The sequence below is a fragment of the Platalea leucorodia genome, assembly GCF_965183815.1.
Source record: "Platalea leucorodia genome assembly, chromosome: W".
Taxonomy (NCBI): domain Eukaryota; kingdom Metazoa; phylum Chordata; class Aves; order Pelecaniformes; family Threskiornithidae; genus Platalea; species Platalea leucorodia.
Genome location: NC_138859.1, coordinates 1,327,371 through 1,353,735, shown reverse-complemented (window position 1 = coordinate 1,353,735; position 26,365 = coordinate 1,327,371). Strand labels below are relative to the sequence as shown.

General features: G+C 60.3%; 2 protein-coding genes across 2 annotated transcripts; both read left to right on the top strand.

Annotated features, from left to right (window-relative positions):
* Positions 1–511: 511 nt before the first annotated feature.
* LOC309601701 (disintegrin and metalloproteinase domain-containing protein 32-like) lies at positions 512–11,495 on the top strand (the record flags this gene model as incomplete). The annotated part of the gene is made up of 18 exons (XM_082334868.1): positions 512–561; positions 1,585–1,654; positions 2,006–2,044; positions 2,414–2,475; positions 2,902–2,980; positions 3,472–3,548; positions 3,748–3,940; positions 4,744–4,815; positions 5,661–5,810; positions 6,325–6,461; positions 7,681–7,861; positions 8,105–8,194; positions 8,728–8,926; positions 9,463–9,571; positions 9,989–10,172; positions 10,422–10,502; positions 11,066–11,174; positions 11,335–11,495. 18 exons carry the CDS (start codon positions 512–514, stop codon positions 11,493–11,495), a joined length of 2,043 nt encoding a protein of 680 aa, XP_082190994.1.
* Positions 11,496–12,640: 1,145 nt separating this feature from the next.
* On the top strand, positions 12,641–22,755 carry LOC309601699 (disintegrin and metalloproteinase domain-containing protein 2-like; the record flags this gene model as incomplete). The annotated part of the gene is made up of 19 exons (XM_082334866.1): positions 12,641–12,739; positions 12,818–12,879; positions 13,044–13,122; positions 13,873–13,949; positions 14,065–14,242; positions 14,970–15,035; positions 15,273–15,344; positions 15,490–15,656; positions 15,744–15,825; positions 16,113–16,249; positions 16,534–16,714; positions 17,633–17,722; positions 19,275–19,473; positions 20,471–20,576; positions 20,959–21,142; positions 21,432–21,512; positions 21,987–22,095; positions 22,282–22,435; positions 22,704–22,755. The coding sequence occupies 19 exons, from the start codon at positions 12,641–12,643 to the stop codon at positions 22,753–22,755; spliced, it is 2,175 nt and encodes a 724-aa protein (XP_082190992.1).
* Positions 22,756–26,365: the final 3,610 nt, after the last annotated feature.

The following is a 26,365-nucleotide window of genomic DNA, read 5'->3' as shown; positions in this document are numbered from 1 at the left end:
GCTGAGGCGATCCCTGGGGGGGCTGAGGTGATTCCCTCGGGGGGCACAGGGCGATTCCCGCGGGGATACAAGGAGATTCCCCAGGGCTGAGGTGATTCCCTCGGGGGGGTACGGGGTGATTCCCGGGGGGATACGAGGAGATTCCCCAGGGCTGAGGTGGTTCCCTCGGGGGGTTATGGGGTGATTCCTGGGGGGGACATGAGGAGATTCCCCAGGGCTGGGGCGATCCCCGCCGGGGCTGAGGTGACCCCCGAGCCAGGCCGGGGCTGAGGCGCCGCTCCGGGTCTCCGCGCAGCCCCGCCGCCGAGGAGGGCAGCGACCGCTCGGAGCCGGAGCCGGACTCGGAGCTGGAGCTGGAGCCGGAGCCGGAGCCGGAGCCGGACCCGGACCCGGAGCGGGGGCCGGGGCCGGGGCCGGGGCCGCGCCGCGGGCGCTAAAATAAAGGCGTTGGGTGGAGCCGCGTGTCCGCGCCTGTGTGCGGGGCCGGCGGGGCCGTTACCGGCCGGGCGGGATGGGGCCGCGCCTGGCGCTGCTGGCCGCGCTGCTGGCCGCGCTGCGTGAGTGAGAGCCCGGGCCCCGCTGCCCCCGGGGCGGGCGGGCCCCGCTGGCGGAGGGGCCCCCCGATCCCGCCTGCGGCGCTGCCCCGCGGCGACCGAACCCCCGCACCCCTCCCCGCCGGGCACCCGCGCGGCCTCGTGCCACTGACGTGCTGGAAACTGACGTCACGGCCTGGCGGCTGATGTCACACCCTGGAAGCTGACATCGCAGCCTGGCGGCTGATGTCACACCCTGGAAACTGACCTCACGGCCTGGCAGCTGATGTCACACCCTGGAAACTGACCTCACGGCCTGGCAGCTGATGTCACACCCTGGAAAGTGACATCACAGCCTGGCAGCTGATGTCACACCCTGGAAGCTGACCTCACGGCCTGGCGGCTGATGTCACACCCTGGAAAGTGACATCACGGCCTGGCAGCTGATGTCACACCCTGGAAAGTGACATCACAGCCTGGCAGCTGATGTCACACCCTGGAAGCTGACCTCACGGCCTGGCGGCTGATGTCACACCCTGGGAGCTGACATCGCAGCCTGGCAGCTGATGTCACACCCTGGAAAGTGACCTCACGGCCTGGCGGCTGATGTCACACCCTGGAAGCTGACATCGTGGCCTGGCAGCTGATGTCACACCCTGGGAGCTGACCTCACGGCCTGGCAGCTGCCCAGACGCCGGCAGCAGCTTGCCCCAGGGCCGCGCTCCCCCAGGCCCGAGCCCCGGCTGGCGGCAGGGTGTCGTGGCTGGTGATGACCCCAGGGCAGGGCCGCCGGGCCCGGGGCGAGGTTCTCTGGCGTGGGAGCCCGTCTGTCCCACGGCTGGCGTGGGCCCCGGGGGGGATTGCTCCTCCTGGCTGCTTGGCAGGGGTGCACAGGGATGATGCTCTCCTCCCAGCACGGCACACCGTCCGGCGGGAGGAATCCCGTGGAAGGGTTTTATGCTTGCTTAGTTTGGGCCGTTCAACAAGTGTTAAATCCTGCTCTCGGGCGCTGAGGGGCTGCAGCCGTGGCTGGCACCCTTTTTCTCTGCAGGCACATTGTGGTGGTTGGGTTTTGTCCATCGGCCGAGTGTGTGAAGCTGCGCAACGCTGGCAGCCGTGCAGTGGGGACAGGGATGCTCACGGGGACGGAGCAGGTGGCGTGGCTCCTGCTGAAGGGGACGTTCCTTGCGTGGTGCTGGATGTGCGTGTGACCGGCCTCCCTGAGCCCCATTTCTGCTCCTGGCGCGAGGTGGGTTTGTTCAGCTGGAGCTTGCTCTCGCGCTCCCATCACTCATATTCCTGGGCTCGGATCCCGCAGTAGTAAGTGCACATCGTTTTGGTTTTTTCTATGCAAGCACCTAGATACTTTAAAATCAAGTGTGGGTGAAGGATAGCAGGGTAGAAAGTAGAGTTGGTGACCCTCTGCAGGTGCGGACCGCCTCTGTCCGTGTGGCTCTGTCCGTGTCTCGCAGGCGTACGTGTTTCTGACTGTGGCTGACGGGCACAACCGTGTGACGCTAATCTGGGACTATAACTAAGAACAAATTCTTTCCCTAGGTTCGCAAATGCTGCTGCACATCACAGTTCCCCAGAGGCTGCTCTCAAAAAGAGCTGGAGAGACGGTACTGAAGTTAGCAAGTTAGTTTGTTTGTGTGAGCGTGCGAGTGGATACCTGCGCACAGGAAGGCGAGGTGTGACAGCCGAGGTGTGACTGGTAGAGGGACGGTTTTAGGAAACCCCGTTCTGCCTGTGCGGGTGATGGGAGCACGCTCTGCTGAGCTCTGGTGCTTGCCCTCAGCATTTGCAGTTGCCCTGGGAGCGTGCTTTCCCAGAGCCCCCGTTCCTAATTCCCCCTCTCTCCGCTTTTCCGCACGCTCAAGGACGCGGTGTCCTACGTCCTCAGGATAGAGGGGAGGCCGTACACCATTCACCTGCGGCAGCAGTAAGTTGGCCCTGGCGTCGCCTCCTCTGCCCGCTGCCGCCCTGTTCCCCGGCGGCGGCTGCTGGGCCGCGCGCTCTGCCCCGGCACGGGACGGTGCCGCGCTGCGGGGCGATTCCCGCCCGCGGGCGTTCACGCTGGCGCTGCGCCCTCGGGCGCTCGCCAGCCTCTGCAGGTGCCGGGGCCGTGCCCCGCTGCAGGCACCTCCCAGGGCCCGCAGGGGCTGCGTGCGTGGGTGCCGAGCGCCCAGGGGTGGCAGGGGCTGGAGGAGGGCTTGAGGGATGTCCGTGCCCGGGAGCCCTGATGCCAGCGCGTTCTGGATCTGCCCGTGCACCAGCGCAGGCTGCAGGACCTGGAATCAGCTCAAGAAACTCTGGGTAAGGCCATTTCAGAGCATTTTCAGAGGATTTTATTGTTTTTCTGTTCTAGATTCTTTTTATCTGATGATTTCAGGATTTACACATATGGCGAGCAGGGATCCTTGCGCTCTGACTCGCCCCGTATCAAGGTAATGGTGACCTGCTCGGTGTTTCTGCTGCTGCCTTGTTCCAGGGCAGCCTCGCTGTTGGGTCTTTCGGGGGATGTCACTGGTTGCTGCCGGGGAGCAGCGCGTCCCTTCTCTCTCCACATTTTTGCCTCCTAATCACGGCAGGAGGTGCTGGGGTGAAATAAAAAGTTTTCCTTGCAAATGCATAGTCACATTCATGTTTATGAAGATTTTTGGAGTTGCTGAGTTTGCTCGCTTCAAAGCTTGTAATCCTGACCGTGGCTACCATTCCCTACGGAGAGACCGGGAGAAGAGCCACCAGCCCCAGCAGTGCGGCTTGGCAAAAAGGGTGGCGTGGCTCCTTACCATGAGCATGCCGCATCCTCACACTAGGATTTGTTTTTAATGACTCGGGCCAAAGAGAGATTGTCCACAAAATCCTTGTTGTGCCATCCCCTGTTGGAGTTGCCTTCACGGCCGCGGAAGGGGCTCCTTCTCCTGTCGCGACGCAGGGAGGCTGCCACTACCGCGGGTACGTCGATGGCTTCCCCGGCTCGGCAGTGACCCTCAGCACCTGCTCGGGGCTCAGGTACCGAACCGCCACCTCCCCGCGCTGCCCGGCCCCTCAGTGCTCACGGCCGCTGCCGCGGGGGAGCCCCGGGATGCCCCGGCAGCCGCGATCGAAGGCGGCTGGGGCTGGGGCTGGGGCTGGGGCAGCCTCCCCGATGCGGCTGCCAGCGCCCGGTGGCAAATGGCCGGTGACAAATGACGCACCGTCACCTTGGCAGGGGCTTGCTGCAGTTTGAGAACGTCAGCTATGGGATCGAGCCCCTGGATTATTCTCCTGCGTTCGAGCACTTTGTGTACCGAGTGAGTGATGAGCAGACGGCAGGTTCCCTCTTTGCCAACAGCCACCCCAAGAGAGGGCCCGGCAGGCTGACAGCGGAGGAGATGGCGAAGAAAGCACGTGGAGATGATGAAGTGAGTGGGTGCCCGTCCTCGCGGTGGTGCCGGTGTCCCCGTCACGCGAGGAGGGGTCCGATCCCGCAGGAAGCTTTGTCCGGTGTTGTCTGGACGGACAGAGATGAGAGGGGGGCGTTCAGGAGTGCCAGTGCTCGCGATGGGGCGTTGCGTGGATCGTTACTCATCTAGTGCCTACATTGCCAAGGGGTCCAGGATTTATTGATGGATTTGTAGAAGTGGGGGTATTTCCCGCTCCAGTTTGCAGACGGTTGGCAGTGCTGTGCTGGCTACTTTGGCCATGGAGTTCATGCGAGCGTCCCAGGGCCCCGATGTTCAGCTGAGCCGAGAGCCAATGTTCTTAGCGAAAGGCTTCAGTGTTGCCCTAGGTGTTAATGTATAGCTTTTGCTTTCTGCCCTGAAAACAAGATTAGCAGATGGCAATGCCTCGTGGAGGGTTGAGTGTCTCGGCCCCTCAGACAAGTCAGCATTTCTTACGCCTCGTGACTGAAATGGAGAAATGAATTATTAACAGTGAAGAATTTTTTTTTTTTCCAGTTAGCGTCCAAATACCAGAAAGAGATAGCGCTCCACCTAGTTTTGGAAAGGGCTTTGGTAAGTCCGTGTCAGGCAGTCCCTCTTCTGTGTTTATTTTCTTTGCCCTTGCTGCGATGAGGCTTTGCCGCGGGCCCTGCCTGGCTCTGCACGGTCTGGGCCTGCTGGCCATGGGTCAGTGGGTAGAAGCCGCTCTGGGAAAGATCGTGACAACCTCGTGTGCTTCGGCGTGGCGAATAACCTAGGTATAATCCCTTGTCATTTTTCAGTACAACCACCTGGGTGCAGGCAACTATGTTGTGACACAGAAGATAGTTCAGGTCTCCAGCTTGCTCAGCGGTGTAAGTTTTGCCTGGTTTATACGTACTGAGATGGAAATTTTGGTGGCTTATTTCAGCCAACTAATGGCTAGGTATTGGGAGGATTTGTCTAATTTCTGAGAAGATAATAATTAAACATGCTTTCTGGAAATACGGAGTCTCAGCTTGTTAGCTTCTGACTGCTTGGTTTAATCTGTCGGAGCTCCAGGTTTGTCTAGGACTTGCCAGACCGGGGCAGGAGGTGTGGAGGGGATTTTACCCCCCGCTGCCCAACACAAAGACACGTTCTAAATCCGTGCTGCTCTGGAGGCCAGCAGTGCCTGTTCCTGAAATCTCTGAGATAACGCGCTGTCCCGTGGCCCGTGCCGCACCGAGGGACCGTCGTGCGCGTAGGCAGGCGCCCGCAGCCACCGCGGCTCCTTTCCATCTCTCTGTCTTCGGGGAGCGAGTCTGTTGTTCTCCTGCCTGTGTAGCACGCAGCGTACACAGCTGGGTGAGCGTTTGACTCGAAATCACGGGGAGTATTGTGTTTCCTCCTGGAAACCTGAAAAATGCAGGCAAGGACAAGTTAGTGTATTCTGTACGTTTAATTATTTAATATCTCTATTGAAGCTTAGGTTGTCTTTGGGTTTATTAGATCTTGCTTACTGAGCTAATTTTTTCTTTGCTCTTTTGGATACGCTTCTGTGTCTTTCCATTTTATATTTCCTTCACCCTTTCCATGACAGACGTACAAAGCAGTCATCAGTTGCCAACTGCTCCCGTCTGTTTTCCCGAAGCAGCGTGGCCGCTAATGAGAACAAACATTCAAACAGCGCTTGAAATGAGACGTATGGGAGCAGCCACTTCTCTTGTTAAACTTTCAGATGTTCAGGTCTCTTAACCTAGCAGTTACCCTGTCCTCCGTGGAGGTCTGGACGGATAACAACGCATTTAAGACAGCGGGGAGCGGAGAAGAAGTGCTGGCGCGGCTGTTGAAGTGGAAGCAGACCAGCCCCACTATGCAGCCCCACGAAGTGCCGTATCTGCTCCTGTAAGAATAAATTGTCATCGTTATTTAAGAGCAGACTGTAACAACCTGCTGAATCCACGTGCTTTTGAACGGTAGACTTTGCTATGACAGTGATGCCTCTTGTAAAAATTAAGTGAGGATGCAGTGGTATTGCAAAGCTAAAGCGAGACCTGCCCGAGCTTGGCACGGCCAGCTGGGACCGGCCGGGGCTGGCAGCGACGGGGCGTCCCGGGCCGGGCGGCCGGTGAGCACACGTGTGTTTCAGGTACAGGGAGCAAGCACCGTTCGTGGGCGCAGTAGCTCCAGGAAAGGTGTGTCAGAGAAATGCTGCCGGCGCGGTGGCCGTGGTACGGTGCCGCCTGTCCCCTGCCTGTCCCCTGCCTGTCCCTCGCCAGCCCAAGTGTCCGTGAAGCCGGAGCTCGCCCACGGGCGGGAGCATCCGCAGCTGGAGCTGGGGTCCGCCGGGGTCTCCGCAGGGAAAGCGCAGCCGCGACAGCCCTGCTCTCTCCTCCCTCTAGTACCAAGGGGCCGTGACGCTGGAGTCCTTCTCCGTCCTCCTGGCCCAGCTGCTGGGACGCAGCCTGGGCATTAGCTACGACAGCTCCGGAGAGTGCCGCTGCCCCGGGAGCATCTGCCTCATGAGCCTGGAGGCGCTGTGAGTCGGCCGGGTCCGTCCCGGGCAGAGGCGGCGGGTGGGCAGGACGCGCTGGGGGAGACGGGGGTCCCCGGCAGGCGCCAGGTCGGTGGCGTGGCCGTGGCCAGCGCCGTCCGGCTCACGCAGCCGCGTGTCACCCGCAGCCTGGCCGAGCGTGCGTGGTGCCGCGGTCGCGTGGTGGGGACGATCGCGGGTGCCCTCTCATCAGAGGTGCCTGGGGCGCGTTTTACTTAGGCTAGGCAAGGTGCATTCCTTTTTTGAGTTTTAATGTTTAGAAATTGAACATCCGCAAATCCGATTTAATTTCTGGTTACTGTAAATGCGATAAAAGTTAGTTTTGTAAGAAGCGTTGCCTGTGAACTGACCGCGCAGTAGCTGTGTACCTCAAACGCTTTCGGTCTTTGAGAGGGTGAGGGGAAGCGGTCGCTGCAGCCGAGCTGAGCCTGAAACATTCCCTGCGAAGCCTGAGGAGCGTATTTATATATGCGTGTGTGTGTGTGTATAGGTATACGTATGTCTATAATGGTATATATGTGTAGCTACCAACATGAAGAGAACAGTCAATCTAATATTTTTCAAGAAAAAAAATGACAGTTCAGATTTGATTTTGTTAGTACTAGGAAAAGAATAGCCAATGAGAAAATAGGACTTAAAGTAAAAATATGTTTTAATTACTAGAAATCCTGAGATATTTTGGCCTTCCGTTTTACTATATCAGCCATAAAAATGCAATGTTTGTGTTAGTGACTATTTTTGAGAAGTAATAGTTGCATTTGCTTTAAACAGGAGAGCGTGCTCTTCCAGCACTTCTGCCTGTGTTATTAGTCATACATGATTTGAATCAAGTTTTACCGAGTGATTGCATGTTGAATATACTTTAAAATAGCATGTCTAGAGTGAGATCCTAAAAGGAACTTGAGACAGTGTGAGAAAAAAATGGAGTTGTTCTTAGGATAGAAACGATGAAGTATGAAGTAGTGATTTGACTTGAGAAATGGACACTTTTTGTTTCAAAAGCAAGATATTTCTGAATGCTTCTCAGTCTCTCTTAATAATGCGTTGTAAAATCAGGTTTGACGAGGGAACAGAAAGACACCCAGGGGACCACGGCACCTTGTGCCGGCGTCTGAATGAGTTCTTGAACTGCAGAGAGATTTTGAGGAAGTGAGCAGCGGTAGATGGGTGACACAACCAAGCCTGGATAATTGCTTTATTTCAGACGTCTCAGTGGGGCCAAAGCCTTCAGCAGCTGCAGCGTCAGGGACTTTGAAACCTTCCTGAAGCAGAACAGGGACTGCCCTTTCATCAGGCAATCTCTGTATCATCCTTCCTACCGCGCATCCGTCTGCGGCAACGGCGTCGTGGAGCCCGGCGAGCAGTGCGACTGCGGGGCGGCGGAGGTGGGTGCCGCGCTCCGGCGGAGGGTTGTACTTTCTCCCGGTCCTGAGAGCGGGTGTCAGCTGGAAGCGGTCTCAGGGGGTGTGTAAGGCATTTTGGGGGTAACACGCAGGCGTGCAGCATTGCTGCTCTTCCCTCGGCTCCTGCGCGGTACGCTGTTTGTTAGGAGGAGGGGGCTCTGGGCAAGCAGTCATCCTGCGGATGGGGAAACCTGCAGCAAATAATGATTTCTGGTGCGTTTGCAGGCCTGTGCGTTAGACAAATGCTGTAATACCCAGTGTAACTTCAAACCAGGAATGAAGTGCTCCTTGGGATTATGCTGTGAAAATTGCCAGGTAAGGTGTGTTCAGAATTAGCAGAAGTTAAGGCCATTTTTAAACTTTGGAGCTGTAGCAGCTTCTATAGCAGCACTGTCAACCAGCTTTCTGGTTTCGCTCGGATGGGCGTCTCCAAAAAAACGTAACAATATTTGTTCTGCATTTTGTCTCCTCTGGATTCTGTTGTCGTGAATGTCAGGTAAGGCACGTTCTTATAATTATCACAAGATCATTATTTATTTGGGGAGAAATAGTATGTTCCCGTGCTGAAGGACGGAGACAAACTCTCTGCTGTGCAGTCGGAGAGGTTCCCGGGGAAGGGCTTCCCAGCTCAGCTCCCGGAAAGCCCCGGGAGGAATATTCCCGGGGGAAGGCTGTCTGGGGCAGCGTCACGCGCGTGGGGAGCCGAGTGCCTCGGAGGGGGTCCCGAGGGACGGGGGATGCGTCTCAGGACAGCATCAGGAGGGTCCGTGCGGGTCCCCCCTGAGAGGGGACGCTGCCGGCGGGCGGGGGAGGATGGAGAGAAGGGTCCTTTCTGCCTCCCCCGCCAGTTCAGGCCGAAAACCTCGCGGTGCCGCCCCGCCGCCGATGCGCAGTGCGACCTGGCCGAGTTCTGCACCGGGGCCTCCGCGTCCTGCCCCCCCGACCTGTACGTGCAGGACGGGCACGGCTGCGAGCACGGCACCGGCTACTGCTACAAGGGACGCTGCCAGTCTCCGGACCTGCAGTGCCGGCAGCTCTACGGGAGAGGTAACGGGCAGCTCCGTCGTCACGCGTGCTGACGTCAAGCTGCAGGGCTGGTCTAGGGCAGAAAGCGGCATCCGAGCACGATGGATGCCCACGCCGTCTCTTGCGTGGAACTGGGCGAGTTGGGGAGCACCGGGAGCATGCAGCGTAGGGAAGGGCAGAGGAGGTGGCAGGATGGATTTCTCACGCCTGCAGCGAGGGGAAGGGAACGGGCCATCAGGAGAGGGGGACAGCTTCCACGGGGCTTTCAGGCTGAACGTGGGCACGGCCAGTCACGCGTGCCCCGCTGCCTCTCAGAGAGGAGGGCGAGCCAGAAACACACCCTGATGCTGTTGTGGAAGGTGTTTTGGACCGCTCAGGCCATGCCGCTGTCTGTGAGATCTGTCCCACAACCCCAACAGAGGTGGCTAGCGATGGGACTGGAGCAGTAGCCAAATATTCCTCTGCCAGAGGCCAGAACTGACAAGTGTTAGAAGCAACAGAGGTATTTTAGTCTGTATTACCCTCAGTGGTAACCAGTATTATTTCTAAACTTCCAGGTGCAAAAAACGCTCCTTTGGCCTGTTACGAAGAAGTCAACAGTCAGCAGGATAGGTTTGGACACTGTGGCAACCACCCGAAGGACGGCTATCAGCCCTGTTCCTGGCCGTAGGTTTCAAGGGAATGGAAAGCGTTGAATTGGGAACATATATTTAATTTGTGCTTCCCTTTACTGTCGATGCAAAGTGATAATCGGTGAGAAGGTCGCCTTCGGTGTGGTTTTCTTTTGCTGGGCGGGATTGACTTGCAGAAACCGTTTTTAGAGAAGCGGTGGCGTAGCGAAACTGGAGACTTCCGAAGGCAACTTCAGCACACAGCTAATTGTGCGAGGATTTCATTTTCTGATGGTTCTTAGGACGGCTTCTCCCTTGCTATCAAGGATTCAACTCTTCTGAAACTTCACGCTTGTGTTTTTCTTTTGTGTAAATCCCCCTCCCTGCGTCGTGCACCTCAACGTCTCCAGCACTGCGATCAATCAGATGCTGTGCGTGCTGTTCTAATTTATTGTGCTAATGAATTTTTTAGGAATCTGGGATGTGGAAAGTTAGTGTGTACCTACCCGAATCGTATTCCCTTCACAAAAGTCAAGGGTGCCGTAATTTATGCTCAAGTGCAAGAACATCTGTGCGTGTCTTTTGATTTTATGCGTGGACCCACAGCGCTAGATCCTCTCCTGGTAAAAGAAGGAACAAAATGTGGTCCCGGGAAGGTGAGACATATCGCACGAGCATCTGTAAACGCCATATAATTATCACGACCGTAACAGTTTTAGAAATAGTTGCCATTTTGCAGTATGAGTTAAAGGTGGTCTGTACGTAACGTTTTTAGTAATTACTACCTGTGCTATTGACTTTTGGTCATTCTTTAGGGCTAGGAATCCTTTTTAGGGTTATGGCAAGCGTGGTAAAGGGTGACGAAAAAGCACCCAGCAGGATTTTTTTCCCTTGTGGTCTTTCAGGTTTGTTTGAATGGCACGTGCCACCCACATTCAGTCCTCAAGTATGACTGCAACGTGCAGAAAAAATGCCACGGGCACGGCGTAAGTAACAGCAATGCAGTGAAGTTAGCGTCGTTGGCCTGAAGGAGAGAGAGCCGTTCTGTTAAAACGCCCACAGGCTGGCCCGTGAATTGCCCAGCCCCGTGTTTTGGGCTAACGCTTGCTCTCTGAAATCAGTCATGAGTTGTTATGGGTGAAATTAGGTGAGACTACTTAACTTACTTTCTGTCCCAAGTGAAAAATAAGTGAGATAAAGGGGCTTGGAGTATTTGCTTGTCTAGATTAGCAGAAAACTGGAAAAAGAGTATCTCGAGAGGATTTAACTGCACAGAATGGAAATGGGGTTGGAAGCGATCAGCGTAGCTGCGCACGGCGAGGCAGCGCGGGGAAGAGCGGAGCGGGAACACCGGGAAGGCCGAGGGGGCCGCCGCACAGCGGGGCCGCGGGGTGCTGGCGGGCTGGTTGTGACCGCAGCACGGGAGCCGGGTGTGCGGAGGAGAGCAGGGGCGGGTGGGAAAGCAGCGATCCCGCTGGAGACGGAGCACTGTCCCTCAGTAGGGGTTTCTACCATGAGGGATGTTTTCTGCCCACCCCGGTGTGTGCAGGTGTGCGATAACAACAAGAACTGCCACTGCGATCCGGGCTGGAACCCCCCCAGGTGCAAGACTCGAGGATTCCCTGTAGGCCGTGGCACCGACGGCGCGCTGGGCCCCGGTGAGTGCCGCAGCCGGGCTCTGGGTGCCCCGGGGTTTTACCGGGTGCGACAGCAGCTCCCACGGCCCTGCAAACAGCCTCATCAGGCTCGCGGCTGAGCAGACGGCCCGTGGCATCGCCCAGCCCTCACCCGGCGCTGTACCTTTGCTTCTCTGCCTAGATCACATCGCCCAAAGCTCTGCCCCGGCTGTGCTGAAGAACTGGCTGCTGCTGAGCTTCAGCATCGTCCTCCTCGCCCTGGTCTGTGGCACTGTCGTGATTATGAAGCGGAGCCGGCTGAAAAGATTCTGTGCAAGGAGGGGATCAGAAGCGGATGGGTGAATTGATATTAGTTACTTAATGCAAATCCACCTTTCCGGGTGTGGGAGATGGGCAGGGATTTGTGGGAGCACGGAGTTAACTGGAAAAGCTGGTGAGTGGGATTTACAGCCTGGGCAGAGCAGGGAAAGTGGCTCTTGGGAAACAGTAACTGTTTGTTGGTAAACTGGGAACTGTTTGTTGGTAAACTGGGAACCGTTTGTTGGTCAGCAAGGGAAGAAACGAGCAAACAGATGTCTAAAGTATACAAATACAGGAGAAGCAAAACTAAGGGTGGATTTCCTGGCACCGAGCACGCTGTCTGTGTGCAAGAGCTGGAGGAAACAGCTTTTCCATTTGCTAGCTCCTGGGGAAAGCAAACTGCAAACGGGGGAAAGTAGGATACAAGTGAAGCTGCAGGCCCCAGTAAAAGCGGAGAGGCGCAGCTCGCTCTGATGCGGAGGAGGAGCGCGGGTGGCAGACGACGCTCGGGGGCAGCGGGGCATGGGGCGCAGCGGGGCTGGCTCGGGGCACGGGGGGCAGCGGGGCTGGCTTGGGGGACAGTGAGGCTGGCTTGCGGCACAGGGGACAGCGGGGCTGGCTCGGCGGGCAGCGGGGCTGGCTCAGGACATGGCGGGCAGCGGGGCTGGCTCGGGGGACAGTGGGGCTGGCTCGGGACACGGGGTCAGCGGGGCTGGCTCGGGGGACAGCAGGGTTGGCTCAGGGCATGGGGGCAGCGGGGCTGGCTCGGGACACGGGGTCAGCGGGGCTGGCTCGGGGGACAGCGGGGCTGGCTCAGGACATGGCCGGACAGCGGGGCTGGCTCGGGGGACAGCGGGGCTGGCTCAGGACATGGCCGGACAGCGGGGCTGGCTCGGGGGACAGCGGGGCTGGCTCGGGACACGGGGTCAGCGGGGCTGGCGGGGCCGGGGCTGAGGCACCGCTCCGGGTCTCCCCCCGCGCAGCCCCGCCGCCGAGGAGGGCAGCGACGGCCCGGACTCGGACACGGAGCCGGGCACGGAGCCGGGGCCGGAGCCGGAGCCGGGCACGAAGCCGGGGCCGCCCCGCGGGCGCTAAAATAAAGGCGTTGGGTGGAGCCGCGTCTCGGCGCCTGTGTGCGGGGCCGGCGGGGCCGCGCCGGGCCGGGCCGTTGGGCCGTTGGCGGGGCGATGCGGGCCGGGCTGGGGCCGCTGGGGCTGCTGCGGCCGCTGGGGCTGCTGGCCGCGCTGGGGCCGTGGCTGGCGGCGGCGGGCGGCGGTGGCCCGCAGGTAGGTGGGAGCCCGGGACCCGCCTCGGCCCCGCTCCCCAGCTGCGCCGGCCCCTAACGCTCCTCTCCCCGCGGGCAGCACGCCCGGACCTACATCATCCCCATCGAGGGGACCCCGCGCCCCGTGCGCCTGCGGCAGCAGTAAGTGGGGTGCGGCAGGCAGCGCGGCCCCCCGGCCCCTCTGCAGCCCCCGGGGCTGTGCAGGGTCACGGGCGGGAAGCGGGCAGGGCCACTGCCTCGTGCGGTGGCCACCACGCGTGGCCACGGTGCCGACTGCGCGGGCGTCATCTCTGTTCTGTGTGTAGAGTGTTTTTGCCGGAGGATTTCCGGATCTATACCGATGGCCGAGGGGGGCTTGCGAAATCCGAACTGGCACATATCGAGGTAATAGTCCCGTCCCGTATGCTGTAGCCAACGTCTCCGAGAACAGAGTAGCCGTGGAAGTGCTCCAGGAGGAAGGTGCAGAGGAGATTCCCCTCCACAGCAGTGCTCTGCACAGCCCAGCTCTCCCCCGCCACGGTGCCAGCAGGAATTTTCTCAAGGCACCAAACCCCCGCGCTGGGACCACGGGTGGCCAAGCCAGCAGTGCTCAAACATCGACGTGGTCGGTAGCGTGTGGCTGGAGGAAGGCGGGCAGCCGCCAGCCAGGGGTTTTGCAGAGGGGCAGGGGTGTGGGCTCAGCCTGTATCTGGTGCAGCAACGCAAGCGATCCCACGTCCCACGGTGGAGCTCGCCCTGCAGCGTGTGGGCGCGGGCTACCTGGGGGGCTACGGCTGCTGCCAGGCGAATGGCCGCGTCACCCAGCCAGCCCAGCGTTTGGGAGGACAGCCACACTGAGGGCACGCATCGGCTCGCACCCCGCCGCAGCGAGGGCTGACACGGGAGCGTAACGGGTTGCCGAGGACGGTAGGGAGCTGAGGAAGGGACAAAGACCGAGCGGGGGCCAGTGCAGGTGTCCCTTCCCAGAGGAGGCCGCAGTGCCGTGCTCCTCCCCACACGCGTTGCGTGCCCGTCCTCTGCGGGGACGGGGACCGCGGCACAGGCGGTAGCAAGGTCTGGTGCCTCGCACGCAGCGGCGCTCCCCAGGGCTCGGGAGAAGGCACCGAGCCGTTGATACGGCTTTACTCCTTCCAGCGCGACTGCTTCTACGAAGGCTACGTCGAGGGTTTCCCCATTTCGCTCGTGGCACTTAGCACCTGCTCCGGCCTGAGGTAAAGCGGTTGCTTTCGCCTGGGGGACAGGCGTCAGCCAAGCGCCGGGCGCTGCCGGCGTCGTCCCAGGGTGGCGGAGGAGCCATTCCTGCCGCTCCGCACCTTTGCTTTCCAGTGGGATCCTGCAGCTCGCGAATGCCAGCTACGGGATCAAGCCTCTGGAGGCTGCAGCCGGGTATCAGCATCTCGTGTACCCAATGTGGAACGAAAACGGAGAGAGTCGGCTGTTTGCAGAAAACAGCTCTCTTGCCTGGACTGGGGAGGTGTCGCGGAAGCCGGAGGACGCAACAGCAGTGAGTACGCCTCCTGGCCGGTTGGTCTTTGGGAAACCGGTAGCCAAAGGGTGCCTCAGTTTGTGCAACAGTGTGTTTCTGAGTTGATTTGGTACCGCAGATGCTAAAGGGCTTCAGAACTCGTCTGTGCGAAGGATGAGGTCTCTGCCTGCGATGGGTGGGAGCTGTGAGGGTGGTCCACGGCTGGGCGAGCAGGACGGGGATTTCTTGGCAGCAGTTATCATGCCAGAGTCGACTCTTGCCTGCTTATTAACGGGGTGGAAGAGAGCCAGGCAATCGAGGGCACGTTCCTTCGCTGGAACTTAACCTGGTGGGCCAAAGGCAGCGGCAGCGTGCAGAGCCGGGGGGGCAGTGGTCCCGGCAGGCGGCTGGTGTGTGGTGCTGCTGGGTGGCCGCGTTCAGAGCTGCTGCGAATAGGAAGGATTCAAGGTTTGCCTCTGCACTCTCTTGCCTTTTTTCCATTGGTCTGTGGCCTTGCCAAAATGTCTGTTGTTGTAAATATGTCTGGAATCCGTGGCTGAGGATGTCACGTTGTAGACGATGTGAGGATGGTTTTCCTGGGAGTCTGTGGCTGTTCTACAGCTCCAAATGGCCACGAAGCGCAGGAACTGACGGAGGACCCAAAGGTCTCCTTTGCAGAGCTGCTACAAACTGCAGCAGCTCTGCCCTAATGTGTGCAGGGGGTGTTTTGTTGCTTAGTTTGTTTTGTTATTTGATTTTCCTAAAGAGTAAGCAAGCTGTCAGTAGATCCCCCCGGTATCTGGAAACGCACGCAGTTTTGGACAAGGCTCTGGTAAGTCTTTGCATCCTCTCTGCTGTAAATCGCTGCCTCTAGAAAAAACTTCTGCGCGCAGCAAGTCCGTAGCAATGTCAAGGGCAATTTGCACGAGGCTTGAGAGCCCTCGCGCAACGGGAACGAACTCCCTCGGGCACGGACAAGAGTTCGTTGTGGCAGGGACCACAGCCAGCGCTCTCGGAGAGTTTGCCTTGCACGGTGCCCTGACGTGCTCTGGCGTTTGTCGCCTTCCAGTATGACTATATGGGAGCAGACAAGGATGCCGTGACGGCCAAGATAGTGCAGCTCTTCAGCTATGTGAACAGCGTAAGTTGCTTTTGGTCGCATCCCGAAGGCGCGTGGGAAGGGTGGGGGAGCGGTATGGATAAGGCCCCGTAGCTAAAGCAAGCGGGAGGCCGCGGAGCAGCAGGGCGCTGTGGACCAGCCGTGGTGTCTGTCTGTCTGCCTCCAGATGTTTGCTCGCCTCAATCTGACAATAGTACTGTCTTCTCTGGAGTTTTGGACGGAAAAGAACAAAATCCCAACCACGGGAGATGCTGAGGAGTTGCTGCAGAGATTTTTGCAGTGGAAAAATGTGCATCGTGTGTTGCGGCTGCAGGACATAACGTTTCTATTTGTGTAAGACGAGGATGGCTGTGTTAGTGTGGAAACGAAAGGAAGGTGCCGCTATACGGTGTGTCGGACTGGGTCTGCTCTGTTCCCCAGTTACAGGGACCAGTCCCATTACGTGGGGGCATCTTCTGCGAGGAAGCTGTGTCTCAGAAACCATGCTGGAGGGGTTGCCTTGGTACGGTACCACTGAGCTGGCTGTCCCCATAACCTCCCGTGCCTGTAGGTAAGGTGGCGAGCGGTGCCTCAGGAGCTGAGCCCCGCACGCAGCCCGAGGCCGAGGAGCTCCAGGTGGGAGCGGAGCCCCGCCAGACATGCAGCAGAGGTGCTGGGGGGTGCAGACCGGGTGCCCCCGGGCTGTCGGTGCAGGAGCCCTTACGCCCAGCAGCCCGCCAGAGCCCCGAGGGAAGGCGCTTGGGTACGGCAGTGCCGGCGGGCTGAGGCCAGTCCTTGTCCCCCTTGCAGTACCGGAGGGCTATGACGCTGGAGGCGTTCGCAGTCGTCGTGGCCCGGCTGCTGGGGCTCAGCCTGGGGATGGCGTACGACGATCCCAGGAGCTGTCGCTGCGCAGGAGCCGCCTGCATAATGCAGGCCAGCTGGGCGTAAGGCTCCCCCTGCCCCCTCGGCGCCCGGTTGCGGTGTGATGGCCCAAGTGGGGCGCGCTCCCAGCGGGCGTGCACGGTGCCCGTCTGTGCGCCGCCGCCTGCGAGGGGCAGAGCAGGGGACGTGTGCAGGAGCGGGCAGGGGCGCAGGGGGCAGACAGCGGGCAGCTCCTGGGGGCGACCGCAGCGGAGAGCAGCCACCCCGCGTTACCGACGCCTTCTGCGGGCGGGAAGGGCCCCAACTGCAGATTATGGTAACAGCAGCCCTGTCCTCTGCCTTGCAGACACTCGGCTGGCGTGAAAGCCTTCAGCAGCTGCAGCGTAAGAGACTTTCAGCGTTTTCTCGCCGCTGGAGAAGGGCAGTGCCTGCTGAACAGGCCAGCTATGGATGCAGCATATAAAGCTCCTGTGTGCGGCAACAAAGTGGTGGAGCAGGGAGAGGCTTGTGACTGCGGTTCAGTAGAGGTTAGTTAGTTGTGGAGCCTCGGGACAGCGCAAAGAGCCGAGCCGCGTGTCCCGAGGGGAAAGAGCAATCCCAAGAGAGGTGTGAATCCCTCCCGTACCCTCCAGACCTCTGTGCAGGGCAGGGAGGGCCCAAGGCTTTATGGAACCCTAAAGCCATGCAGACGCTTGCCACCATGTCTGAAGCGGCCGTCACAGAGGGCCGTTGTGTGGTGTTGGTGATGATGGGTGGATGGAGGGAGTTTGTAAGCGGTTGTAGCTGTAGAGAGGGGCTGCCCGCAGCCCCCCGCTGCAGGTACACCACCTGAAACGGCGCTGGGAGGATTACCCCGGGGACCTGCCAAGGCGCCCTGCTGCAGATACCACTGGGGAAGCAGTTTTGCACAGCAGCGTGGCACGTGGTGATGCTCTGGGGAGAAACTCTGTGACTGCAGCCTGCCAAAAAGGCAGGGGTGCTGTAGCGGCCGTGTGGTTTGCTGGCAGGGCGGAGGCAGCGGGGAAGGTCTGGTAGAGCAGCAGTACTCCTGTTGCAGAGGAGAACTGGAGCAGCGGATGAACTCCTCCGTTTTGCTAGAAGCCCCCCCACTTTTGTGCCAACCTGGGTGCAGCCATGTGCACACATCTGCAAGCAATCTCTGTCCCCGCAAGTGCTGCCAGCCCTGGCAATGTCTCCCCCTGGCATCGAGCGTGCATGGTTGTGAGGATGGAAAATACGGTCTTGCCGTGGGAGCGTTGATGGCTGGGGGCAGCCAGTGTGGCAGAGGGGCTCTGCCCCGGGACCCCGGGCGCTGCTGGAATGCCTGGGAGATGGCTGCCTCGGATGACGGGGGCTGCCGGAGGGAAGGGCCAAGCTCTCTGGCTTGTTCCCTTGTCCTTGGGAGAAGGGAACCTCACCTGACTGTCCCCACTGGTCATGTCCAGGAATGCCAGCGCGACCCGTGCTGCACCACTGGCTGCAGGATGAGGAGAGGGGTGCAGTGCCTGTCGGGACCGTGCTGCCGGAAATGCCGGGTAAGCCACGCGGCGGGAGCGGGCAGGCTGCGGTCCCTAGGGATAGCCCCCGCGCCGGCATCGCTCGCTTACATGCCTGATGTGAAACGGGAATGTAACGGGACTCAAGGGGGAAAAACGGGGACTGTGCCTCCGGCCGACGGTACTTGCTAGTGCGTTGATGCAGAGGGTCAGCAAGCGTTGGAAAGTGAAGTGAGCGCTGTGAAGTGCGGGTGCCAGTTAGGGGCCTGTGTCCCAGGAAAGTATTTTTAGGGGGCAGGTACCGTGCCTGCTCCCAAAGTCCCGAGGTGAAGGAGATGCCGACTTTATGGCCACATGTGAGGCTCGTAGCGGCGTTTGGCCTTCCCAGCTGGGCAGCGCAGGGTGCTCGGGGCCGGGCGACTCCTGTCAGTGGTGGCACGTCTGCCCTGTCGCCAAGAGCCGCGCAGGCTGCAGGGGAGGGCGGCAGGGCGGAGGAGCGAGCCGGGGCCACGGGAGCTGGAGCAAAGGCAGGGCGAGTGGAAATCCGCACACCAGAATCGCGCTGCATCGGGCCATGCGGGTGCCAGCGGTCTTGTGGTGTGCAGGAGTTTGGGGGGGCTGCAGCTGGGGCCCCAAAGTACTGGCAGCTTTGGTCTTGCAACTGTACAGAGAGGACAGGGTGCAGTGTGCTCGGGAGCCAGAGGACCTGAGACTTCTCTTTCTGGGGGAGAGCCACTGTGTTTTCTGGACGGTATTTGCTCTCCACGTTGTGTGCATCAGGCCAGCTGGTGTTACCGTGAGCAAGGCTTTGGGGGTCCTTTTGTTTGTGTCGCTGGTTGATGCAGTCGTCGAAAACGGCGGACGGAGCGGTTGGTCTGAAATCTCTCCCTTACGGGCCTCGATTCCAGGCAGCTGGAAGCCGCGTGGTGGAAGCAGGGGGTGCTGGTCGGCAGCGAGCTCACCAGGAGCCAGGAGTGTGCAGCCCAGAGGGCAAACCGCATCCTGGGGGCATCAAATGCCGCACAGCCAGCCGGTCAAGAGAGGCCGTTATCCCGCTGTATTCAGCGCTGGTGTGGCCTCACCCTGAGCACTCTGTGCAGTGCTGGGCTCCACCGTTTCAGAAGGATGTTCAGGTCCTCAAATGCGTCCAGAGGAGGGCACCAAAGCTGGTGACAGCCTGGAAGGAATGTGCTGGGAGGGGCGGCTGAGGCCTCCGGGTCTGTCTAGGTTGGAGAAAAGGAGGCTGAGGGGCGACCTCGTTGCTCTCTGCAGCTTCCCGAGGAGGGGACGTGGAGAGGGAGGTGCTGAGCTCTTCTCCCTGGGATCCAGGGACAGGATGAGTGCGAATGGTTCAAAGCTGCACCAGGGGAGGTTTAGACTGGACGTGAGGAAGCATTTCTTTACCGAGAGGGTGGTCAAACACTGGAACAGGCTTCCTAGAGAGGTGGTCGATGCCCCAAGCCTGTCAGTGTTTGTTGAAGAGGCATTTGGGCATTCCTCCTAATTCTGTTCTAATCTGTTCTATTGCAATTCTATTCTCTTCTAATTCTATTCTCTTCTAATCTAACCTAATCTATTTTCTTTCCTCTAGTTTGTGAAAAGAGGCACGTTATGTAGAAGCAGCTCCGAGGACGAGTGCGAGTTGAAGGAATATTGCAACGGCACCTCTGGGCAGTGCACACCCGACCTCTGGGTCATGGACGGGCATCCCTGCAGCAGGAACACTGCCTTCTGCTACCAGGGAGTATGCCAGACAGCTGACAAGCAGTGTCAGAAGGTCTTCGGCCAAGGTAAGGGTGATGGATTGCAGGAGGGGAGCTGGCTGTCGTGTGGGAAATGCAAAGACCTGGAAGGGAAGCACTGAAGTGGGAAACTCTGGCAGCCCAACTCGTGTGCGTGGGCAAAAAGGGACAGGAGGTACGGAGGAATGGGAGGAGGCGTGTTGGGCTGTCTGTCCATCACTGTGCTGCCACAGCGTGGGTTAGGCTGGGGGTGTTTGCAAGGGACGGAGTCCCCGCAGCCGGAGTGGAGGTGTCGGTGAGAGAAGAGCTCTCATGGAAGTTGATCTAAGCTGGGTGAAAGAGCAAGTGGCCGAGGGGCTGGTGGAAAAGGCCATGAGTGCACCACGGGAAGGGTGTCCAGGGACAAGGGTGGGCAGCTGGCCGGGCTGTGACTGGCGTAACTGAAGTTGGGGTGGCACAGCGCATCTGCCAGGAGACATGGGGCTGCTTTGGTGGCACGCTGTCAGGTGCAACGCAGTCGTGAGTGTCCTGGGCACCCGGAGAAACGGCTCGCAATGAGCGTCTGCCTCGTGGCCGCAGGGCGAGGTGTGCACGCGTTGTGTTGCAGCACCGGTGCTGTTCCAGGGAGGCTGGCAATGGAGGAGCGGTGTGTAGTTGGAAGCGGTGGTGAGAGCCGTTGGTGGGGGACACTCGTGCAGGATGGGGCTGGCTAGCTGCGAGCGCTGTCCTTTCCAGCCAGGCGGATGCTCTCGTTCTCTGGGACGCAATTCCCAGAAATGTCCTGGATGGTCTTGTGGCTATGCCGGGGGAGCCTGGCGTGGAGCCGATGGGCACGCAGGGGTGCAGATGGGAGGCAGCCAGGGCATCCCACTGGAGCAGGCTGTAGGGAGCATGAGAGCAAGCAGGCTCTGGATGCCTGTGAGCATGCAGGTGGCCCCAGGCATCACCGAGTAGTGGGTGTAGCATGTGGCCTAAGCGGTGATGCCTAAACCCAAGGTGGAGAGGGGCTGTTGGACAGACCATGGGTGTCGTTATGTGTTTGCAGGTGCCAAGAACGGGCCTTTGGCCTGCTACGAAGAAATTAATAGCCAAAGGGACAGAATGGGACACTGTGGCTCCGATCACCGTGGTTACCAGCATTGTGCGTGGAAGTAAGTGCTGTAGCAAGGGTGCCGGGGTGCTCTGGCCGCAGCGTGGTCTGCCATGGAGCCGGGAGCCCGGCCCCACAGCGGGGAAGAGGCGGAGCGCGGATGGGGACCCTGAGCTCAGCCGCCCGTCGGCGGAGAGGAAGGTGCCGTCCCGGGGCTGGGCGGGCAGGGGCACTGGACGGGCCCATGCAGGGCTGGTGAGCGCACGGGCTGGGAGGGGGGATGCGGAAAGGGCCCATGGCGGACATAAGCGTGCCGTGTCCACATACTGGGAATCGGGCATTCGGGGTCCGTTCTCCAAGCACTCGCTCGGTGTTGGCAACAGAGCTGGAATGGAAGGATGAAGGTGGCTGCTGTCAATCCTTTGCTCGCGATGCCTTTGCAGGGATCTCCGATGTGGGAAGCTCGTGTGTGAATATCCGAGCTCCAAGCCCTTTACCAAGGAGAAGGCTGCGGTGGTTTACGCTCGGGTGCAGAACACGCTGTGTGTAACGTTAGACTACATGAAGCCTCCCACGGAGAGGGACCCCATGCTGGTGAACGATGGCACTGTCTGTGGTGACCACAAGGTAAGGAAACCCCTGATGTGTAGCAGCTCCCTTGGGAGAAGAAGGACTTGTAGAAAGTATTGCTGCAGTAGCGGTGTCAGGGCCCCGAGGGCAGCGGCTTTTCTGTTGTGTCCATCCTGAAGGAGTCGGGATGGATGTACGGGCGGCGTGACCCCCCTTCAGACGGGGTCTAGCATGAAGCCTGATGCTCCCTTGTGGGTTCCCGAAAGATCTGCAGCTCTCCTGAGTTGGAGCTGGTGTGTAACCGCCCGGCTGGCTGACCAGGGTTGCCTGTGTGCTTGTCCTGTAGATCTGCCTGAACCAGCAGTGTGTGCCTGCCACTGTCCTGAACTATAAATGTGAGGTGAAGACAAAGTGCCACAATCGCGGTGTAAGTCACGGTGCTGCACGTTGTTGTTTGTGGTTTGTTCAACTCTCCAGAGACGTGGCTTGCAAAAGTGGTGTCTCGGGTCATGGCTGTGGGGAAGAGCAGCTGAGGGGGGGGCTTGGCAGTGGAAGTGCCGGACTCTCTCTCGAGGCTGCATGCGTAGCACCTCCAGCAGAACTCCTTCATGGAGCCAGGCGGCTCCTCTTTGTAAATCAGCCAAACAGAAAGGGTCTGAGCCTGCTGGGGAGCTGGAAGAAGCCATAAGGATGGGGAGAAGGCAGCACCCCGGGAGGTGACAGCCAGCATTGACTGAGGCAAAGGGCCAGCCGTGTGAGCCCCGGGCGAGCTGCGCACCGGGAGGCTTTGCCCAGTGCCGGGTGCCCTGACATCTGTGCCCAGTGTCTGGCAAGTGAGGATGTGCGAGTATGGTCCTCTGCAGCCGGCTAGAAATCCTGTCTCTCCCTGCCTGTCACACAGGTCTGCAATAACCAAGGGAGCTGCCATTGCCATCCCGGCTGGAAACCACCGACTTGCCAGGAGAAAGCAGGGGCGATGGGTGGGAGCAGCAGCAGCGCGTCTGGAGATGGTGAGCGGCGAGGGCAGCGGCTGCTCGGGGTGAGGGTTCTCACGGGAAGAGATGGTTCTGGGGCCAGGGCGAGGGATTTCTGTTCTGGCGGTGGCTTGCCAGAGCAGGGCTGTGTAAGCAAGTGTCTGGGTCCTGTGGTGTGTCCCAGGATGGGCGCAAGGAGGTTGTTTTCTTTCCTGTGCCTAGATGAAGCAGACGTCGGGAGCAAGGGCTCGCTGAAGCTGTGGCTGCTTCTGACCTTCTGCCTCTTTGTGTCCGTCACCGTCGGGCTCATCCTCATGGCGCTAAGGAGAAGGGGCCAAAGGCGCTGTCTTGCCACCGAGGAGTTGGATGAAGACAAGTGAGTCTGTTCTCTGCACCAAAGGGTGCTGAGGTGATGGTGTGGGGGTGGCACGGAGGTGGCTGTAGGCAGCAGGACAGCTGGAGCCCGCACAAGGACTCTCGCCCTGCAGCACGCCCGAGGCGGGAAGAGAAAGCGGGAGCGATGGATGACGAAGGGACAAGACAGTGCCACCACGGGGCCGGCGACGATGCTGGGAGGATTTTTCCTCCTTGCAGCTCTGGGCGGCTCTGCGACTGACAGGAGCTGCCTTCCCGTCCCACTCTAGGTTGGAAGACAAGGATTGTGTGGATGAGGAAAGGAGCGTGTCGGATGTGTAGCGGTGCAGCAGGGAAGGACGTTGAAATGTAAGTCTTTGCCCATGTGGCTGATGATTGTTTTTTTGTGCAGGGCTTGTGTGGGGGCAGTGGTGGAGCTGGCAGTGGAAATAGTGGAGAGGGAGCCGTTGTGGCTGCCTTGATGTTGGCAGGGGAGCAGCCTTAGTGGAAGCCTCGGGCTGGGGGCCAGGGCACCGCCGGCAGCGTGGTTGTTGGAGTCACGGGTGGGTGGCAGCAGGGTTTCTGCGGCACGTCGGCTCCTGGGTGCCTGCAGATGTGGCCGGTTGAAGTCACGGGAGTCGGAGTAGGTGGTCAGGAGGTGGCAGTTGGTGAAATGTCCCGGGCACGTGGCAGCGGATGGCAGCCTGGGTGGCGGTGAGTTAGCATGAGCTCTGAGCGGTGAAGCTTAAGAGGTGCTTGCTGGGAGAAGGCATATGAGTGTAATAGGGAAGTAGGGTGGAATAGGGAGGCCTGGAATAGTGGAGTTAGTTGGAAGGGTCCTGCGACAGTTGTTTAGTGCAACTGCTGTTCTGTTTCATATGTTTTTTGATGATCTCGACTTGGGGATCGAGTGCACCCCCAGTCAGTTTGCAGCCAACACCCCGTTGGGCAGGAGCGTTGATCTGCTGGAGGGCAGGGGGGCTCTGCACTGGGTGAGGGTCAGCAAGGCTCAGGGCCGGGTCCTGCCCTTGGGGCACAACAACCCCAGGCACCGCTGCAGGCGTGGGGAGGAGCGGCTGGGAGCTGCCCGGCGGGAAAGGGCCTGGGGGTGCTGGTCGACAGCCGCTGGACATGAGCCAGCAGGGTGCCCAGGTGGCCAAGAGGGCCAATGGCATCCTGGCTTGTATCAGGAACGGTGTGGCCAGCAGGAGCAGGGCAGGGATCGTCCCCTGTGCTGGGCACTGGTGAGGCCGCCCCTCGAATGCTGTGCTCAGCGCTGGGCCCCGCACCCCAAGGCGGCCATGGAGGGGCTGGAGCGTGGCCAGAGCCGGGCAGCGAGGCTGGGGCAGGGGCTGGAGCACAAGGCTGGGGAGGAGCGGCTGGGGGAGCTGGGGGGGCTCAGCCTGGAGAAGAGGAGGCTGAGGGGAGCCCTCATCGCTCTCTGCAACGGCCTGAAAGGAGGCTGGAGCCGGGGGGGTCGGTCTCTGCTCCCCAGGAACAAGCGATGGGACGAGAGGGAACGGCCTCAAGCTGCGCCAGGGCAGGTTTGGGTTGGAGATTGGGAAAAACTTCTTCACCGAAAGGGCTGTCAAGCTTTGGGACAGGCTGCCCAGGGCAGGGGCTGAGTCCCCATCCCTGGAGGGATTTAAAAGAAGGGTAGACGTGGTGCTTAGGGACATGGTTTAGTGGTGGGCTTGGCAGTGCTGGGTTAATGGTTGGACTCGATAATCTTAAGGGTCTTTTCCAACCTCAGTGATCCTACAGGTGGGTGGTTTGTCAGGGGGATAGGGGAGGACTGTGGTGGCAGCGAGTGTTGCCCAAGTTGGGGAGTAGTTGGTCTTAGTGCTCGTGCAGGGCAGGCGGCAGCGATGCGTGTTTGGTGAGGATGCGGCAGCGGCGGCCCTGGGGCGTGCAGGGTGCCGAGCAGCCCTGTGCGTGGAGGTGCCTGCCCGTGCAAGCCAACTCGGTGGAGAGCTGGACCGAGTGTCACTTGGGTGAGGTGCTGAGGGCTGTCCCTGTGGTGGGCTCGGCCCCCAGACGGGGTCCAAGTCTCGGCACGTGAGCCCGGAGGGTGGCAGGAGCATGCGTGGCAGGTGCCGGGGCAGTCCCATGTGAAGCAGCCCTTGGGCGGGCAGGGACGTTGGGGTGGAGGTGGCTGGAGGTGGGTGCTGCCCAGAAGTAAGCGGTGCCTCCATGGCGTTTCTTCTCTGGCAGCGTCTGGGGCCAGGCAGCGTCTGGCAGAGGGTGTCGGAGCCCAGTCCTTGGAGGACGCTGCAGCGTGGCACAGAGGAGGAGATGCCCACGGCCCCGGGCTTGGGAGCGAAGTGGCCCGCAGCCTGTGTAGTGGCCACTGTAAGCATGTGTAGTGTGTCCGTTGTGGTGGTGTTTGTTGTTCAATAAAAGGTGTCTCCGGTCTCTGAGGAGCTGTGTCATCCCTGCGGAGTGGCACCGGGTGCCAGAACCGTGCCTGGACCGGGAGGCCCCTAAGTGAGTGGAGGAGCCCTGGCTGTGTGCTGTGATGGTGTGGGCAAGGGCTGCTCCCGCCCGGGCCACAGCCAGGCGACGTGGCCAGCCCTGACCGGCGTGTGCCCAGTGTGATGCCAGGGACCGACTGACTGAGTGAGAGGTGCCTGCCAGCCCTGGCCCTTGTTGGACTCAGAGCCAGCGAGGCAAGAGGGCAGCAGGCCTGGCCATGTGTCAGTCAAGCAACGGAGCAACCAGGGCCCCGGAGAGCCTGTGCCACCCAAGGAGCACCCGTGCTGCAAACCTGGACACTTGCTGCTGACCCTGCAGCCACAGCTGGTCCCTAGGAGCAGGGTTTCACACTGTGCTGCACACTGAGAGCATCTCAGCAGAGCTGGAAAATTGCTAGTGCGATCCCAGAGGCACCGCAGCGCATCACCTACCTGGGGACACCGTTTCATCCTGCAGGAACCTGGATGCCCTCCTCTCCTTCCCCGGTGGGGACAGTGGCACCAACTGCTTCCTCGGGTCCCTGCTGGTGGGGGCAGCACTGGTGGCTGGAGCTGAGGTGTGGGGCACCGGCAGCAGCCTGAGCAAGAGACATTTTCTGCCCAGCACATCTGCCCTGGGACCATGGCTTTGCTTGGTGCATTCAGGGATGCAAGGACTGGCAGTGGATTTGCCCATCCGGCACCTCTGCCAGCTGGGATGGAGGCACGTCTCATACCACCACACCAAAACTGCCTGGGGCAAAACAGCTCCGCTCAAGAAGCAAAGCACTCTCTAGGCTGAGGCTACAGGGAGAATATTAGTCGTACTGACAGGCAACGCAGCCCTGCGCTTCAGAGCACCCTGCACTGGGAGGCTCCCAGGGTTTGCTGCCGCTGCACCACTGTGCTCTGCCAGCGCCAGCCCTCGCAGACGCCTCCCCGTTGCCGTCCCCATCCCCAGGTGGTGAGGACCGGCCAGCAGCCCTGGAAGAGGGGCTGCGTCCCACAGAGACGCCCGTCTCGCTGTCCGTGCCCCGACTAACACAGCCCTTCCCTTCCCGTGCACCCATGGCATCTCCAGCCCCGGCCTCGGCACGGGCAGCTTTCTGCGCAGGCAGCACTCACGGTGCTGCTTTTCCCCCAGGAAACCACTGTTTTGGCAGGCCCCGCTCAGAGCACGCTGCCAAGCCCCGCTTGATGGGGGGGGACCCGCTGGGCCGCCCCAGTGACCCTCAGCCGCCGGGACCCTGCCCTGCCGGGCGCCGGGCTGGGGCGGCTCTCGGCGGCACTGGGAGGCTCACGCCATTGCGGCTGACGCACAGAAAGAGCGCGGGGCGGATGTGCGGTGCCTGCCGTGGCCGCAGGCTCCTTCCCGCTGGCGTGGGGCTGGCGGGAGGGTGGGCTCGGGCGGTGGCGGCGGAGGAAGCCTGACTCACCAGAGCAGGCGCCGGGCCGGGAAACCCTCGCGTGCCGGGCGGCCCCCTCCCCGCTCTGGCTGC